This window comes from Oncorhynchus keta, chromosome 18, assembly GCF_023373465.1.
Source record: "Oncorhynchus keta strain PuntledgeMale-10-30-2019 chromosome 18, Oket_V2, whole genome shotgun sequence".
In the NCBI taxonomy this organism is placed as follows: Eukaryota; Metazoa; Chordata; class Actinopteri; order Salmoniformes; family Salmonidae; genus Oncorhynchus; species Oncorhynchus keta.
In genome coordinates this window covers 55363735-55389746 of record NC_068438.1, presented here as the reverse complement: position 1 = coordinate 55389746, position 26012 = coordinate 55363735, and the positions used below count along the sequence as shown (strand labels likewise).

General features: G+C 47.2%; 1 protein-coding gene and 1 long non-coding RNA gene across 4 annotated transcripts in view; one reads left to right on the top strand and one right to left on the bottom strand.

The window, feature by feature from the left end:
- LOC127908916 (uncharacterized) overlaps positions 1–26012 on the bottom strand; it is a 149382-nt gene that overhangs the window by 29621 nt on the left and 93749 nt on the right. The window lies entirely within an intron of this gene.
- cep126 (centrosomal protein 126) overlaps positions 1–26012 on the top strand; it is a 51699-nt gene that overhangs the window by 4076 nt on the left and 21611 nt on the right. For 2 of the 3 annotated variants that reach the window (XM_052468723.1, XM_052468722.1), the window contains exons 3-6: positions 8795–8940; positions 11002–11101; positions 11544–11988; positions 13970–16457. In XM_052468723.1, coding sequence (XP_052324683.1) covers positions 8795–8940; positions 11002–11101; positions 11544–11988; positions 13970–16457 — 3179 coding nt within the window. The remainder of the gene's footprint in view (positions 1–8794; positions 8941–11001; positions 11102–11543; positions 11989–13969; positions 16458–26012) is intronic. The other variant, XM_052468724.1, reaches the window with a different exon arrangement.

The window sequence follows — 26012 nt, the reverse complement described above, 5'->3', positions numbered from 1 at the left end:
AGCTATCTAGAGGAGGACACATCCACTGTGACTGTAAAGCTATCTAGAGGAGGACACATCCACTGTGACTGTAAAGCTATCTAGAGGAGGACACATCCACTGTGACTGTAAAGCTATGTAGAGGAGGACACATCCACTGTGACTGTAAAGCTATCTAGAGGACACTTCCACTGTGACTGTAAAGCTATCTAGAGGAGGACACCTCCACTGTGACTGTAAAGCTATCTAGAGGAGGACACATCCACTGTGACTGTAAAGCTATCTAGAGGAGGACACATCCACTGTGACTGTAAAGCTATCTAGAGGAGAACACCTCCACTGTGACTGTAAAGCTATCTAGAGGAGGACACATCCACTGTGACTGTAAAGCTATCTAGAGGAGGACACCTCCACTGTGACTGTAAAGCTATCTAGAGGAGGACACCTCCACTGTGACTGTAAAGCTATCTAGAGGAGGACACCTCCACTGTGACTGTAAAGCTATCTAGAGGAGGACACATCCACTGTGACTGTAAAGCTATCTAGAGGAGGACACATCCACTGTGACTGTAAAGCTATCTAGAGGAGGACACATCCACTGTGACTGTAAAGCTATCTAGAGGAGGACACCTCCACTGTGACTGTAAAGCTATCTAGAGGAGGACACCTCCACTGTGACTGTAAAGCTATCTAGAGGAGGACACCTCCACTGTGACTGTAAAGCTATCTAGAGGAGGACACATCCACTGTGACTGTAAAGCTATCTAGAGGAGGACACCTCCACTGTGACTGTAAAGCTATCTAGAGGAGGACACCTCCACTGTGACTGTAAAACTATCTAGAGGAGGACACATCCACTGTGACTGTAAAGCTATCTAGAGGAGGACACATCCACTGTGACTGTAAAGCTATCTAGAGGAGGACACCTCCACTGTGACTGTAAAGCTATCTAGAGGACACTTCCACTGTGACTGTAAAGCTATCTAGAGGACACCTCCACTGTGACTGTAAAGCTATCTAGAGGAGGACACATCCACTGTGACTGTAAAGCTATCTAGAGGAGGACACCTCCACTGTGACTGTAAAGCTATCTAGAGGACACTTCCACTGTGACTGTAAAGCTATCTAGAGGACACCTCCACTGTGACTGTAAAGCTATCTAGAGGACACCTCCACTGTGACTGTAAAGCTATCTAGAGGAGGACACCTCCACTGTGACTGTAAAGCTATGTAGAGGAGGACACATCCACTGTGACTGTAAAGCTATCTAGAGGAGGACACCTCCACTGTGACTGTAAAGCTATCTAGAGGACACTTCCACTGTGACTGTAAAGCTATCTAGAGGACACCTCCACTGTGACTGTAAAGCTATCTAGAGGACACCTCCACTGTGACTGTAAAGCTATCTAGAGGGACACCTCCACTGTGACTGTAAAGCTATCTAGAGGAGGACACCTCCACTGTGACTGTAAAGCTATCTAGAGGACACCTCCACTGTGACTGTAAAGCTATCTAGAGGACACCTCCACTGTGACTGTAAAGCTATCTAGAGGAGGACACCTCCACTGTGACTGTAAAGCTATCTAGAGGACACCTCCACTGTGACTGTAAAGCTATCTAGAGGAGGACACCTCCACTGTGACTGTAAAGCTATCTAGAGGACACTTCCACTGTGACTGTAAAGCTATCTAGAGGACACCTCCACTGTGACTGTAAAGCTATCTAGAGGACACCTCCACTGTGACTGTAAAGCTATCTAGAGGAGGACACCTCCACTGTGACTGTAAAGCTATGTAGAGGAGGTTTTTCAACAATGTGCTGTCGTCGTCAGTGTAACCGATGTGAAAGGGCTAGCTAGTTCGCGGTGGTGCGTTTCAATCGGGTGATGTCCCTCACTCTGAGACCTGAAGTAGTGGTTCCCCTTGCTCTGCAAGGGCCGTGGCTTTTGTGGAGCGATGGGTAACGATGCTTCGAGGGTGACTGTTGTTGATGTGTGCAGAAGGTCCCTGGTTCGAACCCGGGTCGGGGCGAGGAGACGGATTAAAGTTCTATTGTTACATCAGCAGGATTTTATCCTGTCATCTGGAAATAGACCTCCGGGTAATGAGCCAACTGCAGGCCAGGGCTAGACTACTGGAGGGGCGACCCTGTCAGGTCTGACTAGACTACTGGAGGGGTGACCCTGTCAGGTCTGACTAGACTACTGGAGGGGCGACCCTGTCAGGTCTGACTAGACTACTGGAGGGGTGACCCTGTCAGGTCTGACTAGACTACTGGAGGGGTGACCCTGTCAGGTCTGACTAGACTACTGGAGGGGCGACCCTGTCAGGTCTGACTAGACTACTGGAGGGGTGACCCTGTCAGGTCTGACTAGACTACTGGAGGGGTGACCCTGTCAGGTCTGACTAGACTACTGGAGGGGTGACCCTGTCAGGTCTGACTAGACTACTGGAGGGGCGACCCTGTCAGGTCTGACTAGACTACTGGAGGGGTGACCCTGTCAGGTCTGACTAGACTACTGGAGGGGTGACCCTGTCAGGTCTGACTAGACTACTGGAGGGGCGACCCTGTCAGGTCTGACTAGACTACTGGAGGGGTGACCCTGTCAGGTCTGACTAGACTACTGGAGGGGTGACCCTGTTAGGTCTGACTAGACTACTGGGGGGGCGACCCTGTCAGGTCTGACTAGACTACTGGAGGGGTGACCCTGTCAGGTCTGACTAGACTACTGGAGGGGTGACCCTGTCAGGTCTGACTAGACTACTGGAGGGGTGACCCTGTCAGGTCTGACTAGACTACTGGAGGGGTGACCCTGTCAGGTCTGACTAGACTACTGGAGGGGTGACCCTGTCAGGTCTGACTAGACTACTGGAGGGGTGACCCTGTCAGGTCTGACTAGACTACTGGAGGGGTGACCCTGTCAGGTCTGACTAGTCTACTGGAGAGGGGTGATTTATTGTAGAATAAATGTGGAGAGCTCCAGAGACCGCTGACAGGACAGCAGTATGATTAAGTCAGCGTTAGGGTTTCTAAGGACAACACTACCTAATGAGGTGTGTGTGTGTGTGTGTGTGTGTGTGTGTGTGTGTGTGTGTGTGTGTGTGTGTGTGTGTGTGTGTGTGTGTGTGTGTGTGTGTGTGTGTGTGTGTGTGTGTGTGTGTGTGTGTGTGTGTGTGTGTGTTGTGTGTTTGTGTTCATTGTTTGTGTGTGTGTGTGTTCCATTGTTTGTGTGTGTGTTCATTGTTTGTGTGTGTGTGTGTGTGTTCATTGGTTGTGTGTGTGTGTGTGTGTGTGTGTGTGTGTGTGTGTGTGTGTGTGTGTGTGTGTGTGTGTGTGTGTGTGTGTGTGTGTGTGTGTGTGTGTGTGTGTGTGTGTGTGTGTGTGTGTGAGAGAGAGATTAATGAACAGTAGCCAACCTCTTTAATTGTTTACTTCTATGGGAGGAGCATTTACAGGCCAGCCATTAGAAGTCTTCCTGGGAGAAATCATCATATTGTTTTTTGAAGCCATTTCCCAAGGTGTCCTGGTGTGTCTCAGTCGGTAGAGCAGGGCGCTTGCATCGCCCAAAGGTTATGGGTTAGATTCTCGCTCGGGCCACCCACACATGTCTGTCTATCAGTCGCTTTAGATAAAAGTGTCTGTTCAATGGCACATATTCTATAATATTGTGAGTTTTTGTTCATAAAAGCCTGATGTGTAATTTTCCCTCTCTAAACCAACTATTTAATGACTGCTGTGAATGGACTCAGTTTCCTGTGGGCTTCAACAAAAGATCACTGCAATCAATCTTGATGTAATTGGGACCAGGTTAAAACCTATGTGAAAATGCTAGTCAGAGGAGTTGGCTAAGGTACAATCTGGGACCAGTCTATATGTTCTCGTTGTGACTATGATAATAAGAGAAGAGTTGGTTAAACAGGTCTGGGATCAGTCTGTAATGTGTTCTCCATGCAGGGTTCTGGAGGAGAGGAGTTGGTTAAACAGGTCTGGGACCAGTCTGTGATGTGTTCTCTGTGTTCTCCATGCAGGGTTCTGGAGGAGAGGAGTTGGTTAAACAGGTCTGGGACCAGTCTGTAATGTGTTCTCCATGCAGGGTTCTGGAGGAGAGGAGTTGGTTAAACAGGTCTGGGATCAGTCTGTGATGTGTTCTCTGTGTTCTCCATGCAGGGTTCTGGAGGAGAGGAGTTGGTTAAACAGGTCTGGGATCAGTCTGTAATGTGTTCTCCATGCAGGGTTCTGGAGGAGAGGAGTTGGTTAAACAGGTCTGGGATCAGTCTGTAATGTGTTCTCCATGCAGGGTTCTGGAGGAGAGGAGTTGGTTAAACAGGTCTGGGACCAGTCTGTAATGTGTTCTCCATGCAGGGTTCTGGAGGAGAGGAGTTGGTTAAACAGGTCTGGGATCAGTCTGTAATGTGTTCTCCATGCAGGGTTCTGGAGGAGAGGAGTTGGTTAAACAGGTCTGGGATCAGTCTGTAATGTGTTCTCCATGCAGGGTTCTGGAGGAGAGGAGTTGGTTAAACAGGTCTGGGACCAGTCTGTAATGTGTTCTCCATGCAGGGTTCTGGAGGAGAGGAGTTGGTTAAACAGGTCTGGGACCAGTCTGTAATGTGTTCTCCATGCAGGGTTCTGGAGGAGAGGAGTTGGTTAAACAGGTCTGGGATCAGTCTGTAATGTGTTCTCTGTGTTCTCCATGCAGGGTTCTGGAGGAGAGGAGTTGGTTTAACAGGTCTGGGACCAGTCTGTAATGTGTTCTCTGTGTTCTCACTGTGTCATGCAGGGTTCTGGAGGAGAGGAGTTGGTTAAACAGGTCTGGGATCAGTCTGTAATGTGTTCTCCATGCAGGGTTCTGGAGGAGAGGAGTTGGTTAAACAGGTCTGGGACCAGTCTGTAATGTGTTCTCCATGCAGGGTTCTGGAGGAGAGGAGTTGGTTAAACAGGTCTGGGATCAGTCTGTAATGTGTTCTCCATGCAGGGTTCTGGAGGAGAGGAGTTGGTTAAACAGGTCTGGGATCAGTCTGTAATGTGTTCTCCATGCAGGGTTCTGGAGGAGAGGAGTTGGTTAAACAGGTCTGGGACCAGTCTGTAATGTGTTCTCTGTGTTCTCCATGCAGGGTTCTGGAGGAGAGGAGTTGGTTAAACAGGTCTGGGATCAGTCTGTAATGTGTTCTCCATGCAGGGTTCTGGAGGAGAGGAGTTGGTTAAACAGGTCTGGGATCAGTCTGTAATGTGTTCTCCATGCAGGGTTCTGGAGGAGAGGTTGGTTGGTTAAACAGGTCTGGGATCAGTCTGTAATGTGTTCTCTGTGTTCTCCATGCAGGGTTCTGGAGGAGAGGAGTTGGTTAAACAGGTCTGGGATCAGTCTGTAATGTGTTCTCCATGCAGGGTTCTGGAGGAGAGGAGTTGGTTAAACAGGTCTGGGACCAGTCTGTAATGTGTTCTCCATGCAGGGTTCTGGAGGAGAGGAGTTGGTTAAACAGGTCTGGGATCAGTCTGTAATGTGTTCTCCATGCAGGGTTCTGGAGGAGAGGAGTTGGTTAAACAGGTCTGGGATCAGTCTGTAATGTGTTCTCCATGCAGGGTTCTGGAGGAGAGGAGTTGGTTAAACAGGTCTGGGATCAGTCTGTAATGTGTTCTCCATGCAGGGTTCTGGAGGAGAGGAGTTGGTTAAACAGGTCTGGGATCAGTCTGTGATGTGTTCTCCATGCAGGGTTCTGGAGGAGAGGAGTTGGTTAAACAGGTCTGGGATCAGTCTGTAATGTGTTCTCTGTGTTCTCCATGCAGGGTTCTGGAGGAGAGGAGTTGGTTAAACAGGTCTGGGATCAGTCTGTAATGTGTTCTCCATGCAGGGTTCTGGAGGAGAGGAGTTGGTTAAACAGGTCTGGGATCAGTCTGTAATGTGTTCTCTGTGTTCTCCATGCAGGGTTCTGGAGGAGAGGAGTTGGTTAAACAGGTCTGGGACCAGTCTGTAATGTGTTCTCCATGCAGGGTTCTGGAGGAGAGGAGTTGGTTAAACAGGTCTGGGACCAGTCTGTAATGTGTTCTCCATGCAGGGTTCTGGAGGAGAGGAGTTGGTTAAACAGGTCTGGGATCAGTCTGTAATGTGTTCTCCATGCAGGGTTCTGGAGGAGAGGAGTTGGTTAAACAGGTCTGGGATCAGTCTGTAATGTGTTCTCTGTGTTCTCCATGCAGGGTTCTGGAGGAGAGGAGTTGGTTAAACAGGTCTGGGACCAGTCTGTAATGTGTTCTCCATGCAGGGTTCTGGAGGAGAGGAGTTGGTTAAACAGGTCTGGGATCAGTCTGTAATGTGTTCTCCATGCAGGGTTCTGGAGGAGAGGAGTTGGTTAAACAGGTCTGGGATCAGTCTGTAATGTGTTCTCCATGCAGGGTTCTGGAGGAGAGGAGTTGGTTAAACAGGTCTGGGACCAGTCTGTAATGTGTTCTCCATGCAGGGTTCTGGAGGAGAGGAGTTGGTTAAACAGGTCTGGGACCAGTCTGTAATGTGTTCTCTGTGTTCTCCATGCAGGGTTCTGGAGGAGAGGAGTTGGTTAAACAGGTCTGGGATCAGTCTGTAATGTGTTCTCCATGCAGGGTTCTGGAGGAGAGGAGTTGGTTAAACAGGTCTGGGACCAGTCTGTAATGTGTTCTCCATGCAGGGTTCTGGAGGAGAGGAGTTGGTTAAACAGGTCTGGGACCAGTCTGTAATGTGTTCTCCATGTAGGGTTCTGGAGGAGAGGAGTTGGTTAAACAGGTCTGGGACCAGTCTGTAATGTGTTCTCTGTGTTCTCCATGCAGGGTTCTGGAGGAGAGGAGTTGGTTAAACAGGTCTGGGATCAGTCTGTAATGTGTTCTCTGTGTTCTCCATGCAGGGTTCTGGAGGAGAGGAGTTGGTTAAACAGGTCTGGGACCAGTCTGTAATGTGTTCTCCATGCAGGGTTCTGGAGGAGAGGAGTTGGTTAAACAGGTCTGGGAGCAGTCTGTAATGTGTTCTCTGTGTACTCCATGCAGGGTTCTGGAGGAGAGGAGTTGGTTAAACAGGTCTGGGATCAGTCTGTGATGTGTTCTCTGTGTTCTCCATGCAGGGTTCTGGAGGAGAGGAGTTGGTTAAACAGGTCTGGGACCAGTCTGTAATGTGTTCTCCATGCAGGGTTCTGGAGGAGAGGAGTTGGTTAAACAGGTCTGGGATCAGTCTGTAATGTGTTCTCCATGCAGGGTTCTGGAGGAGAGGAGTTGGTTAAACAGGTCTGGGATCAGTCTGTGATGTGTTCTCCATGCAGGGTTCTGGAGGAGAGGAGTTGGTTAAACAGGTCTGGGATAGTCTGTAATGTCTTCCTGGAGAGGAGTTGGTTAAACAGGTCTGGGATCAGTCTGTAATGTGTTCTCTGTGTTCTCCATGCAGGGTTCTGGAGGAGAGGAGTTGGTTAAACAGGTCTGGGATCAGTCTGTAATGTGTTCTCCATGTAGGGTTCTGGAGGAGAGGAGTTGGTTAAACAGGTCTGGGATCAGTCTGTAATGTGTTCTCTGTGTTCTCCATGCAGGGTTCTGGAGGAGAGGAGTTGGTTAAACAGGTCTGGGATCAGTCTGTAATGTGTTCTCCATGCAGGGTTCTGGAGGAGAGGAGTTGGTTAAACAGGTCTGGGATCAGTCTGTGATGTGTTCTCTGTGTTCTCCATGCAGGGTTCTGGAGGAGAGGAGTTGGTTAAACAGGTCTGGGACCAGTCTGTAATGTGTTCTCTGTGTTCTCCATGCAGGGTTCTGGAGGAGAGGAGTTGGTTAAACAGGTCTGGGATCAGTCTGTAATGTGTTCTCCATGCAGGGTTCTGGAGGAGAGGAGTTGGTTAAACAGGTCTGGGATCAGTCTGTAATGTGTTCTCTGTGTTCTCCATGCAGGGTTCTGGAGGAGAGGAGTTGGTTAAACAGGTCTGGGACCAGTCTGTAATGTGTTCTCCATGCAGGGTTCTGGAGGAGAGGAGTTGGTTAAACAGGTCTGGGACCAGTCTGAAATGTGTTCTCCATGCAGGGTTCTGGAGGAGAGGAGTTGGTTAAACAGGTCTGGGATCAGTCTGTAATGTGTTCTCCATGCAGGGTTCTGGAGGAGAGGAGTTGGTTAAACAGGTCTGGGACCAGTCTGTAATGTGTTCTCCATGTAGGGTTCTGGAGGAGAGGAGTTGGTTAAACAGGTCTGGGACCAGTCTGTAATGTGTTCTCTGTGTTCTCCATGCAGGGTTCTGGAGGAGAGGAGTTGGTTAAACAGGTCTGGGATCAGTCTGTAATGTGTTCTCCATGCAGGGTTCTGGAGGAGAGGAGTTGGTTAAACAGGTCTGGGATCAGTCTGTGATGTGTTCTCTGTGTTCTCCATGCAGGGTTCTGGAGGAGAGGAGTTGGTTAAACAGGTCTGGGATCAGTCTGTAATGTGTTCTCCATGCAGGGTTCTGGAGGAGAGGAGTTGGTTAAACAGGTCTGGGACCAGTCTGTAATGTGTTCTCCATGCAGGGTTCTGGAGGAGAGGAGTTGGTTAAACAGGTCTGGGATCAGTCTGTAATGTGTTCTCCATGCAGGGTTCTGGAGGAGAGGAGTTGGTTAAACAGGTCTGGGATCAGTCTGTAATGTGTTCTCCATGCAGGGTTCTGGAGGAGAGGAGTTGGTTAAACAGGTCTGGGATCAGTCTGTAATGTGTTCTCCATGCAGGGTTCTGGAGGAGAGGAGTTGGTTAAACAGGTCTGGGATCAGTCTGTAATGTGTTCTCCATGCAGGGTTCTGGAGGAGAGGAGTTGGTTAAACAGGTCTGGGACCAGTCTGTAATGTGTTCTCCATGCAGGGTTCTGGAGGAGAGAAGGAAGCTGTGGGACGTCCAGGAACAGAGGCTGAGGGAGAGCATCCTACAGCAACGTAAACAGAGAGTCCAGGATGCTACCGAACGCTTCCAGAGGGCACATCTGCCCCCCTCACAGAGACGCAGACAATGTCAGTCGCACAGCCCAAAGCTGTGTTTCACACAGAAAAACACATTTTACTAGCCTCTACTTTACTCTTGGTGGTTTGTAACTGTAATGCGTTCTTGAGAAAATACCTGAATGGAAAGTATTCTGACCCCTTGACTTTTTACACATTTCGTTAAGTTGCAGCCTTATTTTAGAAATGATATAAATATATTTTTTAACTCATCAATACCACATATGCAAAAACTGTTTTTTAGAAATGTTTGCAAATTTTTTTATTAAAAAATAAAAATAAGTACCTTATTTACATAAGTATTCAGACCCTTTGCTATGAGACTCGAAATTGAGCTCAGGTGAATCCTGTTTCCATTGATCATCATCCATGTTTCTACAACTTGATTGGAGTCCACCTGTGGTCAATTCAGTTGATTTGACATTTGGAAAGGCACACACCTGTCTATAGAAAGTCCCACAGTTGGCAGTGCATGTCAGAGCAACAACCAAACCATGAGGTTGAAGGAATTGTCCTTAGAGCACAGAGACAGGATTGTGTCGAGGCACAGATCTGGGGAAGGGTACCAAAATGTCTGCAGCATTAAAGGTCCCCAAGAACACAGTGTCCTTCATCATTCTGCAGCATTGAAGGTCCCCAAGAACACAGTGGCCTCCATCATTCTGCAGCATTGAAGGTCCATCATCATCTGCAGCATTGAAGGTGGCCCCATCATTCTGAGCATTGAAGGTCCCCACAGTGGCCTCCATCATTCTGCAGCATTGAAGGTCCCCAAGAACACAGTGGCCTCAAGAACACAGTGGCCTCCATCATTCTGCAGCATTGAAGGTCCCCAAGAACACAGTGGCCTCCATCATTCTGCAGCATTAAAGGTCCCCAAGAACACAGTGGCCTCCATCATTCTGCAGCATTGAAGGTCCCCAAGAACACAGTGGCCTCCATCATTCTGCAGCATTGAAGGTCCCCAATAACACAGTGGCCTCCATCATTCTTAAATGGAAGAAGATTGGAACCACCAAGAATCTTCCTCGAGCTGGCAACCGGGCCAAACTGAGCAATCGGGGGAGAAGGGCCTTGGTACTTATGTAAAGGGTCTGAATACTTATGTAAAGGGTCTGAATACTTATGTAAAGGGTCTGAATACTTATGTAAAGGGTCTGAATACTTTTGTAAATGTTGTGAATACTTATGTAAATGGTCTGAATACTTATGTAAAGGGTCTGAATACTTATGTAAATGGTCTGAATACTTATGTAAATGGTCTGAATACTTATGTAAATGGTCTGAATACTTATGTAAAGGGTCTGAATACTTATGTAAAGGGTCTGAATACTTATGTAAAGGGTCTGAATACTTATGTAAATGGTCTGAATACTTATGTAAAGGGTCTGAATACTTATGTAAATGGTCTGAATACTTATGTAAAGGGTCTGAATACTTATGTAAATGGTCTGAATACTTATGTAAAGGGTCTGAATACTTATGTAAATGGTCTGAATACTTATGTAAAGGGTCTGAATACTTATGTAAATGGTCTGAATACTTATGTAAAGGGTCTGAATACTTATGTAAAGGGTCTGAATACTTATGTAAAGGGTCTGGAATACTTATGTAAATGGTCTGAATACTTATGTAAATGGTCTGAATACTTATGTAAATGGTCTGAATACTTATGTAAATGGTCTGAATACTTATGTAAATGGTCTGAATACTTATGTAAATGGTGTGAATACCTATGTAAATGGTGTGAATACCTATGTAAATGGTCTGAATACTTATGTAAATGGTCTGAATACTTATGTAAATGGTGTGAATACTTATGTAAAGGGTCTGAATACTTATGTAAATGTGATATTTCCAAACATTTCTACAACCCTGTTTTTGCTTTGACATTGTGGAGTAGTGTGTGTAGATTGATGAGGATTTTTTTTTTAAATATTAAAAAAAAATCAATTTTAGAATAAGTAACGTAACAAAATGTGGAAAAAGTCAAGGCGTCTGAATACTTTTTGATGGCACTGTAATTATACCAACAAGTTACATTAACAGACTTTTCTCTCGGTTGTATTGCAGCTTTCAGGAAGAGCACCCTTAGTATCGAGGAGGCACTTAATCACATACAAGGCACCTTGTCCTTGAGTTCCTATACCAGACAATCTCCCACCCCCGACAGGTCAGAAGGTCTGCTATAATAGCTAAACTGTTTACAAGTACTATGTGTACTAGTAAGAAGTGAATATTCCAACATATATATATATTTTTTTTTTTACGTATAACCATTACCCTATGAACACGTAAACTATTATAATGACTTTATAAACATTTATAATTCATTAATGTTATTACACCAACTGAGTGTCTCCATCTGCATATTTCTCCAGGGTTTTCATTCATGTAATTTTCTAGCCTGAGTCCCAGTCTGTTTGTGCTATCATACCACAGACTCTTTGTCACTCATTGTCATGTTTGGCTTGACATTGGCAGCAATGGATCTGGCAAGTGTACAAACTGATCTGGGATCAGGTTAGCAACCCTATAGTTTCCTGGCATTTATAATGAACATTATTATACCAACCACATATCACCATCAGCATGTTTCTCTGGTTTAAACACAGGAGCTGCACTTCATCCCCTAAGCCTCCCCCGACACCCAGCCCGTCTCTCCACCAGGGGACCCTGTCTGCCCTGGAGGCCTACAGCAAACTGATGCAGGACAGAACCTTCAGCAGCTTCAAGAACAGGCTACTGTTCCTCAGCCAGCTCCAGGAGACACAGCTGAGGGACAGGGACGATCTGCAGGACACACAGCCGAGGGAGAGGGACGATCTGCAGGACACACAGCCGAGGGAGAGGGACGAGCTGCAGGACACACAGCTGAGGGACAGGGACGAGCTGCAGGAGACACAGCTGAGGGACAGGGACAAACTGCAGGTGACACAGCCGAGGGAGAGGGACGAACTTCAGGGGACACAGCTGAGGGACAGGGAGCGGGACATGGTGTTCCTCAATGAGCTGCAGGACACACAGCTGTGGGACAAGGAGACCTTTAGCAGTCCACAGGTAGGCATTGTGGGTCAACTATCTCTATTAAATCATGCAAACTACCCGTATGTCTTCTGAAGCTTTACAGTTTATATCTCTATTACATTTATAGCCTATATCGGTGAGTTGTTTCAATTCGAAAATCCTTGTTGAATTAAACTCTGGAAAAGCTAACCGTTACGTCTCTTCTCTGTGGATGTGTTGCTGTGGAGGTGAAAGTTAAAAGGTCCCTGTAGTGTAATGTTAGCCTGTAGCTACTACTGCCTGGACCTGCATCAACAGACAGAGGCCCCTCTGCGCACACACAGGAATGTTACCTATGTCTGTGCATGGGCCCAGGGGCACTAGATACTTGACATACACTAAATGACCAAAAGTATGTGGACACCTGGTCGTCGAACATCTCCTTCCAAATATCCACTCTTCTGGGAAGGCTTTCCACTAGATGTTGGAACATTGCTGCTATAACAGCCTCCACTCTTCTGGGAAGGCTTTCCACTAGATGTTGGAACATTGCTGCTATAACAGCCTCCACTCTTCTGGGAAGGCTTTCCACTAGATGTTGGAACATTGCTGCTATAACAGCCTCCAGTCTTCTGGGGAGGCTTTCCACTAGATGTTGGAACATTGCTGCTATAACAGCCTCCACTCTTCTGGGAAGGCTTTCCACTAGATGTTGGAACATTGCTGCTATAACAGCCTCCACTCTTCTGGGAAGGCTTTCCACTAGATGTTGGAACATTGCTGCTATAACAGCCTCCACTCTTCTGGGAAGGCTTTCCACTAGATGTTGGAACATTGCTGCGGAGACTTGTTTCCATTCAACCACAAGAGCATTAATGAGGTCGGGCAGTGATGTTGGGCGATTAGGCCTGGCTCGCAGTCGGCATTCCTATTCATCAATGTTCAAAGGTCTTCGATGGGGTTGAGGGCAGGGCTCTATGCAGGCCAGTCCAGTTCTTCCACACCAATCTCTGCAAACCATTTCTGTATGGACCTCGCTTTGTGCACGGGGGCATTGTCATGCTGCAACAGGAAAGGGCCTTCTCCAAACTGTCTCCAAACTGCCACAAAGTTGGAAGCTTTAGCTTTACGATGTCCCTTCACTGGAACTAAGGGGCCAACCATGAAAAACAGCCCCAGACCATTATTCCTCTTCCACCAAACTTTACAGTGGGCACTATGCATTCGGACAGGTAACGTTCTCCTGGCTTCCGCCAAACCCAGATTCGTCCGTCGGACTGCGAGATGGTGAAGCGTGATTCATCACTCCAGAGAACGTGTTTCCACTGCTCCAGAGTCCAATGGCGGTGAGCTTTACACCACCAGCTGACGCTTGGCATTGGACATGGTGATCTTATGCTTGTGTGCGGCTGCTCGGCCATGAAAACCCATTTCATGAAGCTCCCGACGAACAGTTGTTGCTGACGTTTCTTCCAGAGTCAGTTTGGAACTCGGGGACAGACGATTTTCACGCGCTTCAGCACTCAGCGGTCCCGCACTTTGAGCTTGTGTGGTCTACCACTTTCCGGCTGAGCCGTTGTTGCTCCTAGACATTTCCACTTCACAATAGCAGCACTTACAGGTGACCGGGGCATCTCTAGCAGGGCAGACATTAGACGAACTGACTTGTTGGAAAGGACAGTATCCTAGATTGCATGTCTGTGTGCTCGATTTTATTACACCTGTCAGCTGAAATAGCCACTAGTTTGAAGGGGCGTCCACATACTTTTGTGTATATATATATAGTGTAGCTATGCACATTATTAAGGATATCTATCATACCGTCATGACATTCATCACTTGTTGAATAATACATCTCTTCTGTTGTTGATTTGATACATCTCAGAGGAACTCATTGAAAATAAGTGTTTTTATGCTTTCATGGGTTCTCTGGGGTTCTTGGTACTTTTTTTAATTGTTTTTTTTTTATCTGTATGAATAGTTTTATTCAAATATCAATGAATCAACCAACAAAACTATCTCTTCTGTATTCCAGCATCATAATGTGACTCAGTCAGAGAGCCTGTCCAGTCTGGATAGCTTGGAAATGGAGGACGGCTTAAACCACAACAACACAGTACAGAGAGTCCACAGCTCTTGGTTAGGTCACCAGAGACACCCCAATGGTCCATCCTCTGACTTGTCCTTTTGTCCACCGACAAAGAGTTTCCTAAGTGGTAACCTCCTAATCCAACAGGGCAAAGTTGATGCTAGCCCTCAGCCACCCAGACCAAGGCAGACAGAGGAGTCTGTCGAAGATTGTAACAGCAGACTGCACCAGCTCTCTCAGGCCACTGGGTGGCAGAGTTGTACAGACCAATCATCATCACAGAGTAACACTATAACCCAGCCCCCACTCCTCAGTGTCAGTCACCACAGCCTGCTAACTCTGAGTGGGATTATAGATACATCCTCAATACGTTCAGATAACGGTGACCAACACTCTCAGGAGAGGGAAAGTCATCTGAGGGGGGACCACAGAGTCTCGGGGGTCGTAGCGTGCTCCAAGGCTTCTACCCCAGACAGAACGCTGCTAGAGTTCACCTCTTGTCTGATCCCAGAGGGAAAGTTAGAATTTAGGCAGCAGGTGAGAGACCCGGAGGACAAGTATTCCAAACAACTGTCGGCGACACAGGTCCTTCTGCCTGGGAAAACTTGCAGCCACAAAGACCTTCTGTGTGAAGCCCTCTCCTCAAACCCTGATCATATCCTCAGTTATAACACTAAAAGTAGCTCAGGGGTCCGAGAGGACACGGCCAACATTCAGCCAACAAAAAGCACACAACACCAGTCACACGGGAGCAAACCCAGTGTAGAAAATGCCATGAACAACCTCAACTCTGAGCCCAAAGCAGGGTCCAACTCTGAGCCCAAAGCAGGTTTCAACTCTGAGCCCAAAGCAGGGTCCAACTCTGAGCCCAAAGCAATGCCCAACTCTAAACCCAAAGCAGGGTCCAACTCTGAGCCCAAAGCAAGGACCAACTCTGAGCCCAAAGCAAGGCGCAACTCTGAGCCCAAAGCAAGGCCCAACTCTGAGCTCAAAGCAAGGCGCAACTCTGAGCCCAAAGCAAGGCCCAACTCTGAGCCCAAAGCCGAGAGGTCTAAGAACACAGACCCTCTCAGTCAGACATCGGGTCATTGTAATATCAGGTCTGACTTCCCTAAAGGCCTAAAGAGCCTGCAGGTGGAAATAACACCAACACACCTCCCAGATACACCTCCATCTCCTCCACCTGTAGCTGTGGTCAGCACAGCCACAGATCATAAAGGCACTGAAGTCCGATGCATAAAGGGAATTCTTAAAAAACAATCCAAATACAGCGGAGGAAACGCTTGTTCTGGTATCTATAACGCCAGGCATTTAATATCCACCAAACAATTCACCATGTCCATCAGAGACAGTGTGGAACTGACCCGAAGGAAAGGCAAGGATGCCGACAAGACGACCAAAAAGAAGATACGCTGGTTTGACGAGATACATCTGGAGGAAGAGGAGGAGATGGAACGGAGTCCTATAACAAACAACAAGTGTGTTTCTGAGTATCCACTACCTCCACATAGACACTCAGCATCATCAGACCACCAACAGGGTCAGGGCCAGACGGTGGCCACCAACACCCCTCTGGCCTCCACCGGCTATCACTTTACCAAGCAGGCCTGGGCAGATGTCAGGGTCCAGGAGAGCAGGCTGCAGGGGCACCAGGGGATCCAGGAGAGAGGCCAGGAGGCCAGGGAGGTCAAGGTCCAGGAGAGCAGGCTGCAGGGGCACCAGGGGATCCAGGAGAGAGGCCAGGAGGCCAGGGAGACAAGAGTGGAAGCCAGGGAGGTCAAGGTCCTGCGGGGGAGAACCGTGTGCCCCAGAGTCCCCAGGAGAGTGAGATCTGCCAGGGCAGGGATGGATCCTGTTTCGTCCCGCTCCAGAAAAGGCACGGTCATCAGACCCCAATCTGCTACGGAGGCCAGCAGCCACGTGGCCTGGGTGACCCACGGGAAGGTCATGGTGCCTCGTCCCCCGCCACGTACTGAAACCATGGAACCAAAAACACACACAAGAGAGACGGATACTGTAGTATCATACACCAGCAAGAATCCTTACAACATGGATCACTCTAATGACACCACCAAGACTCCTTACAACATGGATCACTCTAATGACACCACCAAGACTCCTTACAACATGGATCAGTCTAACTCTGCTGCTACTAAAGCAGGGATTCCTGTAGATGAGGCTTTGTGTAATAATAACACCCTGGACAGCCTCGCCCCGTCCCAGACCCGTACACATGTCATTAGGGCAGATAGCAGCGTTATTTCCAACCCATCCAAGGCCACCCCCATGTCAGGCCAGCAGGACGCCCAGGGAGAGGCTGCTAGATGGGGGCTTCTGTACCATGAGAATGGCCTCTGTCTGGACCGTACTCCCACAGACGAGGAGATCTCCCAGCTCTGGCATGGAGTCCGTAGTGCCTTAGCCACCAAGGACGGTAATGTACTGTACTGTAGATTGATCAGACTGTCCGGTCCTCACGTCTCTAATACATGTGTTGTTGTCACCAGTTGAGAAGGACGTGTCGTGGAAATGACCACCAGGGACACCTGAAGTCAATATTAAATGAATCATTCTTTATTATCAGCAAGCTGGAGACGTTCCAAAAAACGTAACGCTCCGGGGCGGCAGGGTAGCCTAGTGGTTAGAGCGTTGGACTAGTAACCGGAAGGTAGCCTAGTGGTTAGAGCGTTGGACTAGTAACCGGAAGTAACCGGAAGGTAGCCTAGTGGTTAGAGCGTTGGACTAGTAACCGGAAGTAACCGGAAGGTAGCCTAGTGGTTAGAGCGTTGGACTAGTAACCGGAAGTAACCGGAAGGTAGCCTAGTGGTTAGAGCGTTGGACTAGTAACCGGAAGGTAGCCTAGTGGTTAGAGCGTTGGACTAGTAACCGGAAGGTAGCCTAGTGGTTAGGCGTTGGACTAGTAACCGGAAGTAACCGGAAGGTAGCCTAGTGGTTAGAATGGTAACCGGAAGTAACCGGAAGGTTGCCTAGTGGTTAGAGCTTGGACTAGTAACCGGAAGGTAGCCTAGTGGTTAGAGCGTTGGACTAGTAACCGGAAGTAACCGGAAGGTAGCCTAGTGGTTAGAGCGTTGGACTAGTAAACGGAAGGTAGCCTAGTGGTTAGAGCGTTGGACTAGTAACCGGAAGGTAGCCTAGTGGTTAGAGCGTTGGACTTGTAACCGGAAGTAACCGGAAGGTTGCCTAGTGGTTAGAGCGTTGCTAGTAACCGGAAGTAACCGGAAGGTAGCCTAGTGGTTAGAATGTACGTTGGACTAGTAACCGGAAGTAACCGGAAGGTAGCCTAGTGGTTAGAGCGTTGGACTAGTAACCGGAAGGTAGCCTAGTGGTTAGAGCGTACAGCCTGTGGTTAGAGCGTTGGACTAGTAACCGGAAGTAACCGTGGTTAGTAGTAACAAGTAACCGGAAGGTTGCCTAGTGGTTAGAGCGTTGGACTAGTAACCGGAAGGTAGCCTAGTGGTTAGAGCGTTGACTAGTAACCGGAAGTAACCGGAAGGTAGCCTAGTGGTTAAGCGACTAGTAAACGGAAGGTAGCCTAGTGGTTAGAGCGTTGGACTAGTAACCGGAAGGTAGCCTAGTGGTTAGAGCAGCTTGTAACCGGAAGTAACCGGAAGGTTGCCTAGTGGTTAGAGCGTTGGACTAGTAACCGGAAGGTAGCCTAGTGGTTAGAGCGTTGGACTAGTAACCGGAAGTAACCGGAAGGTAGCCTAGTGGTTAGAGCGTTGGACTAGTAACCGGAAGTAACCGGAAGGTAGCCTAGTGGTTAGAGCGTTGGACTAGTAACCGGAAGGTAGCCTAGTGGTTAGAGCGTTGGACTAGTAACCGGAAGTAACCGGAAGGTAGCCTAGTGGTTAGAGCGTTGGACTAGTAACCGGAAGGTAGCCTAGTGGTTAGAGCGTTGGACTAGTAACCGGAAGTAACCGGAAGGTAGCCTAGTGGTTAGAGCGTTGGACTAGTAACCGGAAGTAACCGGAAGGTAGCCTAGTGGTTAGAGCGTTGGACTAGTAACCGGAAGGTAGCCTAGTGGTTAGAGCGTTGGACTAGTAACCGGAAGTAACCGGAAGGTAGCCTAGTGGTTAGAGCGTTGGACTAGTAACCGGAAGTAACCGGAAGGTAGCCTAGTGGTTAGAGCGTTGGACTAGTAACCGGAAGGTAGCCTAGTGGTTAGAGCGTTGGACTAGTAACCGGAAGTAACCGGAAGGTAGCCTAGTGGTTAGAGCGTTGGACTAGTAACCGGAAGTAACCGGAAGGTAGCCTAGTGGTTAGAGCGTTGGACTAGTAACCGGAAGTAACCGGAAGGTAGCCTAGTGGTTAGAGCGTTGGACTAGTAACCGGAACGTAGCCTAGTGGTTAGAGCGTTGGACTAGTAACCGGAAGGTAGCCAAGTGGTTAGAGCGTTGGACTAGTAACCGGAAGGTAGCCTAGTGGTTAGAGCGTTGGACTAGTAACCAGAAGTAACCGGAAGGTAGCCTGGTGGTTAGAGCGTTGGACTAGTAACCGGAAGTAACCGGAAGGTCGCCTAGTTGTTAGAGCGTTGACTAGTAACCGTAACCGGAAGGTAGCCTATTGGTTAGAGCGTTGGACTAGTAACCGGAAGTAACCGGAAGGTAGCCTAGTGGTTAGAGCGTTGGACTAGTAACCGGAAGTAACCGGAAGGTAGTAGCCTAGTGGTTAGAGCGTTGGACTAGTAAACGGAAGTAACCGGAAGGTTGCCTAGTGGTTAGAGCGTTGGACTAGTAACCGGAAGTAACCGGAAGGTAGCCTAGTGGTTAGAGCGTTGGACTAGTAACCGGAAGTAACCGGAAGGTAGCCTAGTGGTTAGAGCGTTGGACTAGTAACCGGAAGTAACCGGAAGGTAGCCTAGTGGTTAGAGCGTTGGACTAGTAACCCCTAGTGGTTAGAGCGTTGACAAACCGGTAACAAGGTAGCCTCTGGTCGTTGGACTGCCGGAAGGTAGCCTAGTGGTTAGACAGGCAGTAACCGGAAGGTAGCCTAGTGGTTAGAGCGTTGGACTAGTAACCGGAAGTAACTGGAAGGTTGCCTAGTGGTTAGAGCGTTGGACTAGTAACCGGAAGGTAGCCTAGTGGTTAGAGCGTTGGACTAGTAACCGGAAGTAACCGGAAGGTAGCCTAGTGGTTAGAGCGTTGGACTAGTAACCGGAAGGTAGCCTAGTGGTTAGAGCGTTGGACTAGTAACCGGAAGGTAGCCTAGTGGTTAGAGCGTTGGACTAGTAACCGGAAGGTAGCCTAGTGGTTAGAGCGTTGGACTAGTAACCGGAAGGTAGCCTAGTGGTTAGAGCGTTGGACTAGTAACCGGAAGTAACCGGAAGGTAGCCTAGTGGTTAGAGCGTTGGACTAGTAACAAGTAACCGGAAGGTAGCCTAGTGGTTAGAGCGTCTAGTAACCGGAAGTAACCGGAACAGCCTTGGTTAGAGCGTTGGACTAGTAACCGGAAGTAACCGAAGGTTGCCTAGTGGTTAGAGCGTTGGACTAGTAACAACCGGAAGGTAGCCTAGTGGTTAGAGCGTTGGACTAGTAACCGGAAGTAACCGGAAGGTTGCCTAGTGGTTAGAGCGTTGGACTAGTAACCGGAAGTAACTGGAAGGTAGCCTAGTGGTTAGAGCGTTGGACTAGTAACCGGAAGGTAGCCTAGTGGTTAGAGCGTTGGACTAGTAACCGGAAGTAACCAGAAGGTAGCCTAGTGGTTAGAGCGTTGGACTAGTAACGGGAAGGCAGCCTAGTGGTTAGAGCGTTGGACTAGTAACTAAGTAACCGGAAGGTAGCCTAGTTTAGAGCGTTGGACTAGTAACCGGAAGGTTCGTTGGACTAGTAACCGGAAGTAACCGGAAGGTAGCAGTGGTTAGAGCGTTGGACTAGTAACCGGAAGTAACCGGAAGGTAGCCTAGTGGTTAGAGCGTTGGACTAGTAACCGGAAGTAACCGGACGTGGAAGGTTGCCTAGTGGTTAGAGCGTTGGACTAGTAACCGGAAGTAACCGGAAGGTAGCAGTGGTTAGAGCATAGTAACCGGAAGTAACCGTAGTCTAGTGGTTAGAGCGTTGGACTAGTAACCGGAAGGTAGCCTAGTGGTTAGAGCGTTGGACTAGTAACCGGAAGTAACCGGAAGGTAGCCTAAACTAGTAACCTGAAGGTAGCCTAGTGGTTAGAGCGTTGGACTAGTAACCGGAAGTAACCGGAAGGTAGCCTAGTGGTTAGAGCGTTGGACTAGTAACCGGAAGGTAGCCTAGTGGTTAGAGCGTTGGACTAGTAACCGGAAGTAACCGGAAGGTAGCCTAGTGGTTAGAGCGTTGGACTAGTAACCGGAAGTTGCAAGCCGGAAGGTTGCAAGTGGTTAGAGAGTTGGACTAGTAAGCGTTGGACTAGTAACCGGTTACTAGAGTGTTGGACTAGTAACCGGAAGGTTGCAAGTTCAAACCCCCGAGCTGACAAGGTACAAATCTGTCGTTCTGCCCCTGAACAGGCAGTTCAGAATTTGTTCTGAACGGACTTGCCTAGTTAAATAAAGGTAAAATAAATAAAATAGTACACATCGGTCGGGAGCTCTGCCGAGGCAGTCCCGTTAGTTCTCTCATATACTGCTTACACAGACAAGTTATATTTGCATTATTTAGCTTAATCATTATTCATAATTAATTCATCATTAACATTTGGTTCATGCATGTGACAGACCAATACCTCACAAGGCTTCTTCTCTCCAAGCTGAGACCTTGTTACTGAGACACCCCTTTTGGTTCTCAAAACAATGTTCTGGGCATACTGCCAAATTGCTTCTACTGATTGTGAGGATTCCTCCCAGGCATGATAAATCAGTCACTTGCGTGAACCCAGTGGAATTGGTTATTAGAAAAGCACAAACATTAAATGTTCCTTCACAGACATTAATGTGCATATCAGTCAAATTAGATGAACTTTATCACATTTAGCTTGTTGTGTATTTTGAGATTTCATATTTTACGGCATAGTTAGTAGGGATGTCCATCTTTCCTTTCATGAACAATTCGATACGCGTCTGGTACGATACAGGAACCATACAGCCAAGTTCCAGCCAAGGCAGCAGCTACTCTTCCTGGGGTTTATTATGGATCCCCATTAGTTCCTATCAAGACAGCAGCTACTCTTCTTGGGGTTTATTATGGATCCCCATTAGTTCCTACCAAGACAGCAGCTACTCTTCTTGGGGTCCAGCTAAATTAAGGCAGTAATACAATTTAAAAACATTACAACAAATTCAGGCCCCTATTCTGCTACCACATATCTACAACACGAAATCCATGTGTACGCGTGAGTATGGTGCGTATGTTATCATATGTATTATCATATGTTATCATATGCATGTGTCAGTGCCTGTGTTTGTGTTGCTTCACATTCCCCACAGCAGCATAACGTATATTTTTGTATCTGTTTTTTTTTTAATCAAATGTTACTGTTAGCAAAAATTACTTGATGTGGAATAGAGTTCCATGTAGTCATGGCTCTATGCAGTACTGTGCACCTCCCATTCTGGACTTGGGGACTGTGAAGAGACCCCTGGTGACATGTCTTATGGGGTATGCATGGGTGTCTGAGCTGTGTGCCAGTAGTTTAGACAGACAGCTCGGTGCATTCAACATGTCAATACCTCTCATAAATACAAGTAGTGATAAAGTCCATCTCTCCTCCACTTTGAGCCAGGAGAGATTGACATGCATATTATTAATATTAGCTCTCTGTGTTCATCCAAGGACCAGCCGTGCTGCCCTGTTCTGAGGCAATTGCAATTTTCCTCTTTGTGGCACCTGACCACACCACTGAACAGTAGTCCAGGTGTGACAAAACTAGGGCCTGTAGGACCTGCCTTGTTGATAGTGTTGTTAAGAAGGTAGAGCATCGTTTCATTATAGACAGACTTCTCCCCATCTTAGATACTGTTGTATCAATATGTTTTGACCATGACAGTTTACAATCCAGGGTTACTCCAAGCAGTTTAGTCACCTAAACTTCCTCAATTTCCACATCATTCATTACAAGATTTAGTTGAGGTTTGGGGTTTAGTGAATGTTTTGTCCCAAATACAGTGCTTTTAGTTTTAGAAATATTTACGACTAACTTATTCCTTGCCTCCCATTCTGAAACTAACTGCAGCTCTTTCTTAAGTGTTGCAGTCATTACAGCCGCTGTAGTAGCTGTCGTGTATAGTGTTGAGTCATCCGCATACTCAAAGCCAGTGGCATGTAGTTAGTAAGGTTGAAAAAAGTAAGGGGCCTAGACAGCTGCCCTGGGGAATTCCTGATTTCTACCTGGATTATGTTTGAGAGGATTCCATTAAATAACACTCTCTGTGTTCTGTTACCTGTCTAACTCTTTATCCACAATATAGCAGGGGGCGTAAAGCCATAACACAAGTTTTTCCAGCAGCAGACTATAATCGATAATGTCAAAAGCCGCACTGAAGTCTGACAAAACTGCCCCCACAATCTTTTTTATCATCAATTTCTCTCAGCCAATCATCAGTCATTTATGTAAGTGCTGTACTTGTTGAATGTCCTTCTCTATAAGCATGCTGAAAGTCTGTCAAGTTGTTTACTGTAAAATTGTATCTGGTCAACAAAAGAAAATTCTCCAACAGTATACTAAGGGTTGGTAACAGGCTGATTGGTCGGCTATTTGAGACAGTAAAGGGGGCTTTACTATTCTTAGGTAGCGGAATGACTTCAGCTTCCCTCCAGACCTGAGGGGACACACTTTCGAGCAGGCTTAGATTGAAGATGTGGCAATATCGTCCGCTATTCTCCTTAGTTATTTTCCGACCATGTTGTCAGATCCTGGTTGTTTGTCATTGTTGATAGACAACAATAATTTTTCATCTCTTCCACACCCACTTTACGGAATTAAAAATTACAATGCTTCTCTTTCATAATTTAATCAGTTATACTTGGATGTGTAGTGTCAGTGTTTGTTGCTGGCATGTCATGCCTAAGTTTGCTAATCTTAAGTAATTGGCAATATCAGTTGGTTTTGTTGATGAATGAGCCTTTTGATTCAATGAATGATGGAGCTGAGTTTGCCTTTTTTCCCAAAATGTAATTTAAGGTGCTCCAAAGCTTTTTACTATCATTCATTATGTAATTTAGCTTTGTTTCATAGCATAGTTTCTTCTTTTTATTTAGTTTAATCACATGATTTTTCAATTTGCAGTACTTTTGCTAATTGGTTCTGCAGCCAGTAACTGGAATAAGCAATTTCATAAATGTGTCATGTGCAGCGTCTGGTTGCTCCTCATTACACACCACAGACCAGCAGCGTCTGGTTGCTCCTCATTACACACCACAGACCAGCAGCGTCTGGTTGCTCCTCATTACACACCACAGACCAGCAGCGTCTGGTTGCTCCTCATTACACACCACAGACCAGCAGCGTATAAGAGGTCAGGCTGGGCCTAATATAGTGTATAAGAGGTCATACAATACTTTTTGTAGTAATTCCTATGTTGTTGATGTAAAGAATATCTGTTGGTCTGTGGTGTGTAATGAGGAGCAACCAGCAGCGTCTGGTTGCTCCTCATTACACACCACAGACCAGCAGCGTCTGGTTGCTCCTCATTACACACCACAGACCAGCAGCGTCTGGTTGCTCCTCATTACACACCACAGACCAGCAGCGTCTGGTTGCTCCTCATTACACACCACAGACCAGCAGCGTCTGGTTGCTCCTCATTACACACCAGACCAGCAGCGTCTGGTTGCTCCTCACACACCACAGACCAGCAGCGTCTGGTTGCTCCTCATTACACACCACAGACCCAGCAGCGTCTGGTTGCTCCTCATTACACACCACAGACCAGCAGCATCTGGTTGCTCCTCATTACACACCACAGACCAGCAGCGTCTGGTTGCTCCTCATTACACACCACAGACCAGCAGCGTCTGGTTGCTCCTCATTACACAACACAGACCAGCAGCGTCTGGTTGCTCCTCATTACACACCACAGACCAGCAGCGTCTGGTTGCTCCTCATTACACACCACAGACCAGCAGCGTCAGGTTGCTCCTCATTACACACCACAGACCAGCAGCGTCTGGTTGCTCCTCATTACACACCACAGACCAGCAGCATCTGGTTACTCCTCATTACACAACACAGACCAGCAGCGTCTGGTTGCTCCTCATTACACACCACAGACCAGCAGCGCCTGGTTGCTCCTCATTACACACCACAGACCAACAGATATTCTTTACATCAACAACATAGGAATTACTACAAAAAGTATTGTATGACCTCTTATACACTATATTAGGCCCAGCCTGACCTCTTATACACTATATTAGGCCCAGCCTGACCTCTTATACACTATATTAGAACCAGCCTGTCCTCTTATACACTATATTAGAACCAGCCTGACCTCTTATACACTATATTAGGCCCCGCCTGACCTCTTATACACTATATTAGGCCCAGCCTGTCCTCTTATACACTATATTAGGCCCAGCCTGTCCTCTTATACACTATATTAGGCCCAGCCTGACCTCTTATACACTATATTAGAACCAGCCTGACCTCTTATACACTATATTAGGCCCAGCCTGACCTCTTATACACTATATTAGGCCCAGCCTGACCTCTTATACACTATATTAGGCCCAGCCTGACCTCTTATACACTATATTAGGCCCAGCCTGACCTCTTATATACTATATTAGGCCCAGCCTGACCTCTTATACTATATTAGGCTATCTTATACACTATATTAGGCCCAGCCTGACCTCTTATACACTATATTAGGCCCAGCCTGACCTCTTATACACTATATTAGGCCCAGCCTGACCTCTTATACACTATATTAGGCCCAGCCTGACCTCTTATACACTATATTAGGCCCAGCCTGACCTCTTATACACTATATTAGGCCCAGCCTGACCTCTTATACACTATATTAGGCCCAGCCTGACCTCTTATACACTATATTAGGCCCAGCCTGACCTCTTATACACTATATTAGGCCCAGCCTGACCTCTTATACACTATATTAGGCCCAGCCTGACCTCTTATACACTATATTAGGCCCAGCCTGACCTCTTATACACTATATTAGGCCCAGCCTGACCTCTTATACACTATATTAGGCCCAGCCTGACCTCTTATACACTATATTAGGCCCAGCCTGACCTCTTATACACTATATTAGGCCCAGCCTGACCTCTTATACACTATATTAGGCCCAGCCTGACCTCTTATATATTAGGCAGCCTGACCTCTTATACACTATATTAGGCCCAGCCTGACCTCTTATACACTATATTAGGCCCAGCCTGACCTCTTATACACTATATTAGGCCCAGCCTGACCTCTTATACACTATATTAGGCCCAGCCTGACCTCTTATACACTATATTAGAGCCTGACCTCTTATACACTATATTAGGCCCAGCCTGACCTCTTATACACTATATTAGGCCCAGCCTGACCTCTTATACACTATATTAGGCCCAGCCTGACCATACACTATATTAGGCTCAGCCTGACCTCTTATACACTATATTAGGCCAAGCCTGACCTCTTATACACTATATTAGGCCCAGCCTGACCTCTTATACACTATATTAGGCCCAGCCTGACCTCTTATACACTATATTAGGCCCAGCCTGACCTCTTATACACTATATTAGGCCCAGCCTGACCTCTTATACACTATATTAGGCCCAGCCTGACCTCTTATACACTATATTAGGCCCAGCCTTTGTATCTTTGGTAGATATGGCTACTATATTGTGATGGCTACATCTGATGGATCTGGATACTGCTTTTAAGCTAATTTCTGCAGCATTAGTAAAGAAGTGTTCAATTCAGATGAGGTATAACAAAGTGAGTTAAAAACAACAGTGAACCATTGATTCCTGAATTCGTTTTCTGACCAATGCGTGCTTCATTTGTATCGGTTTAGGCTCTGATGCATTCGCAGTTTATCCATTATGAACCG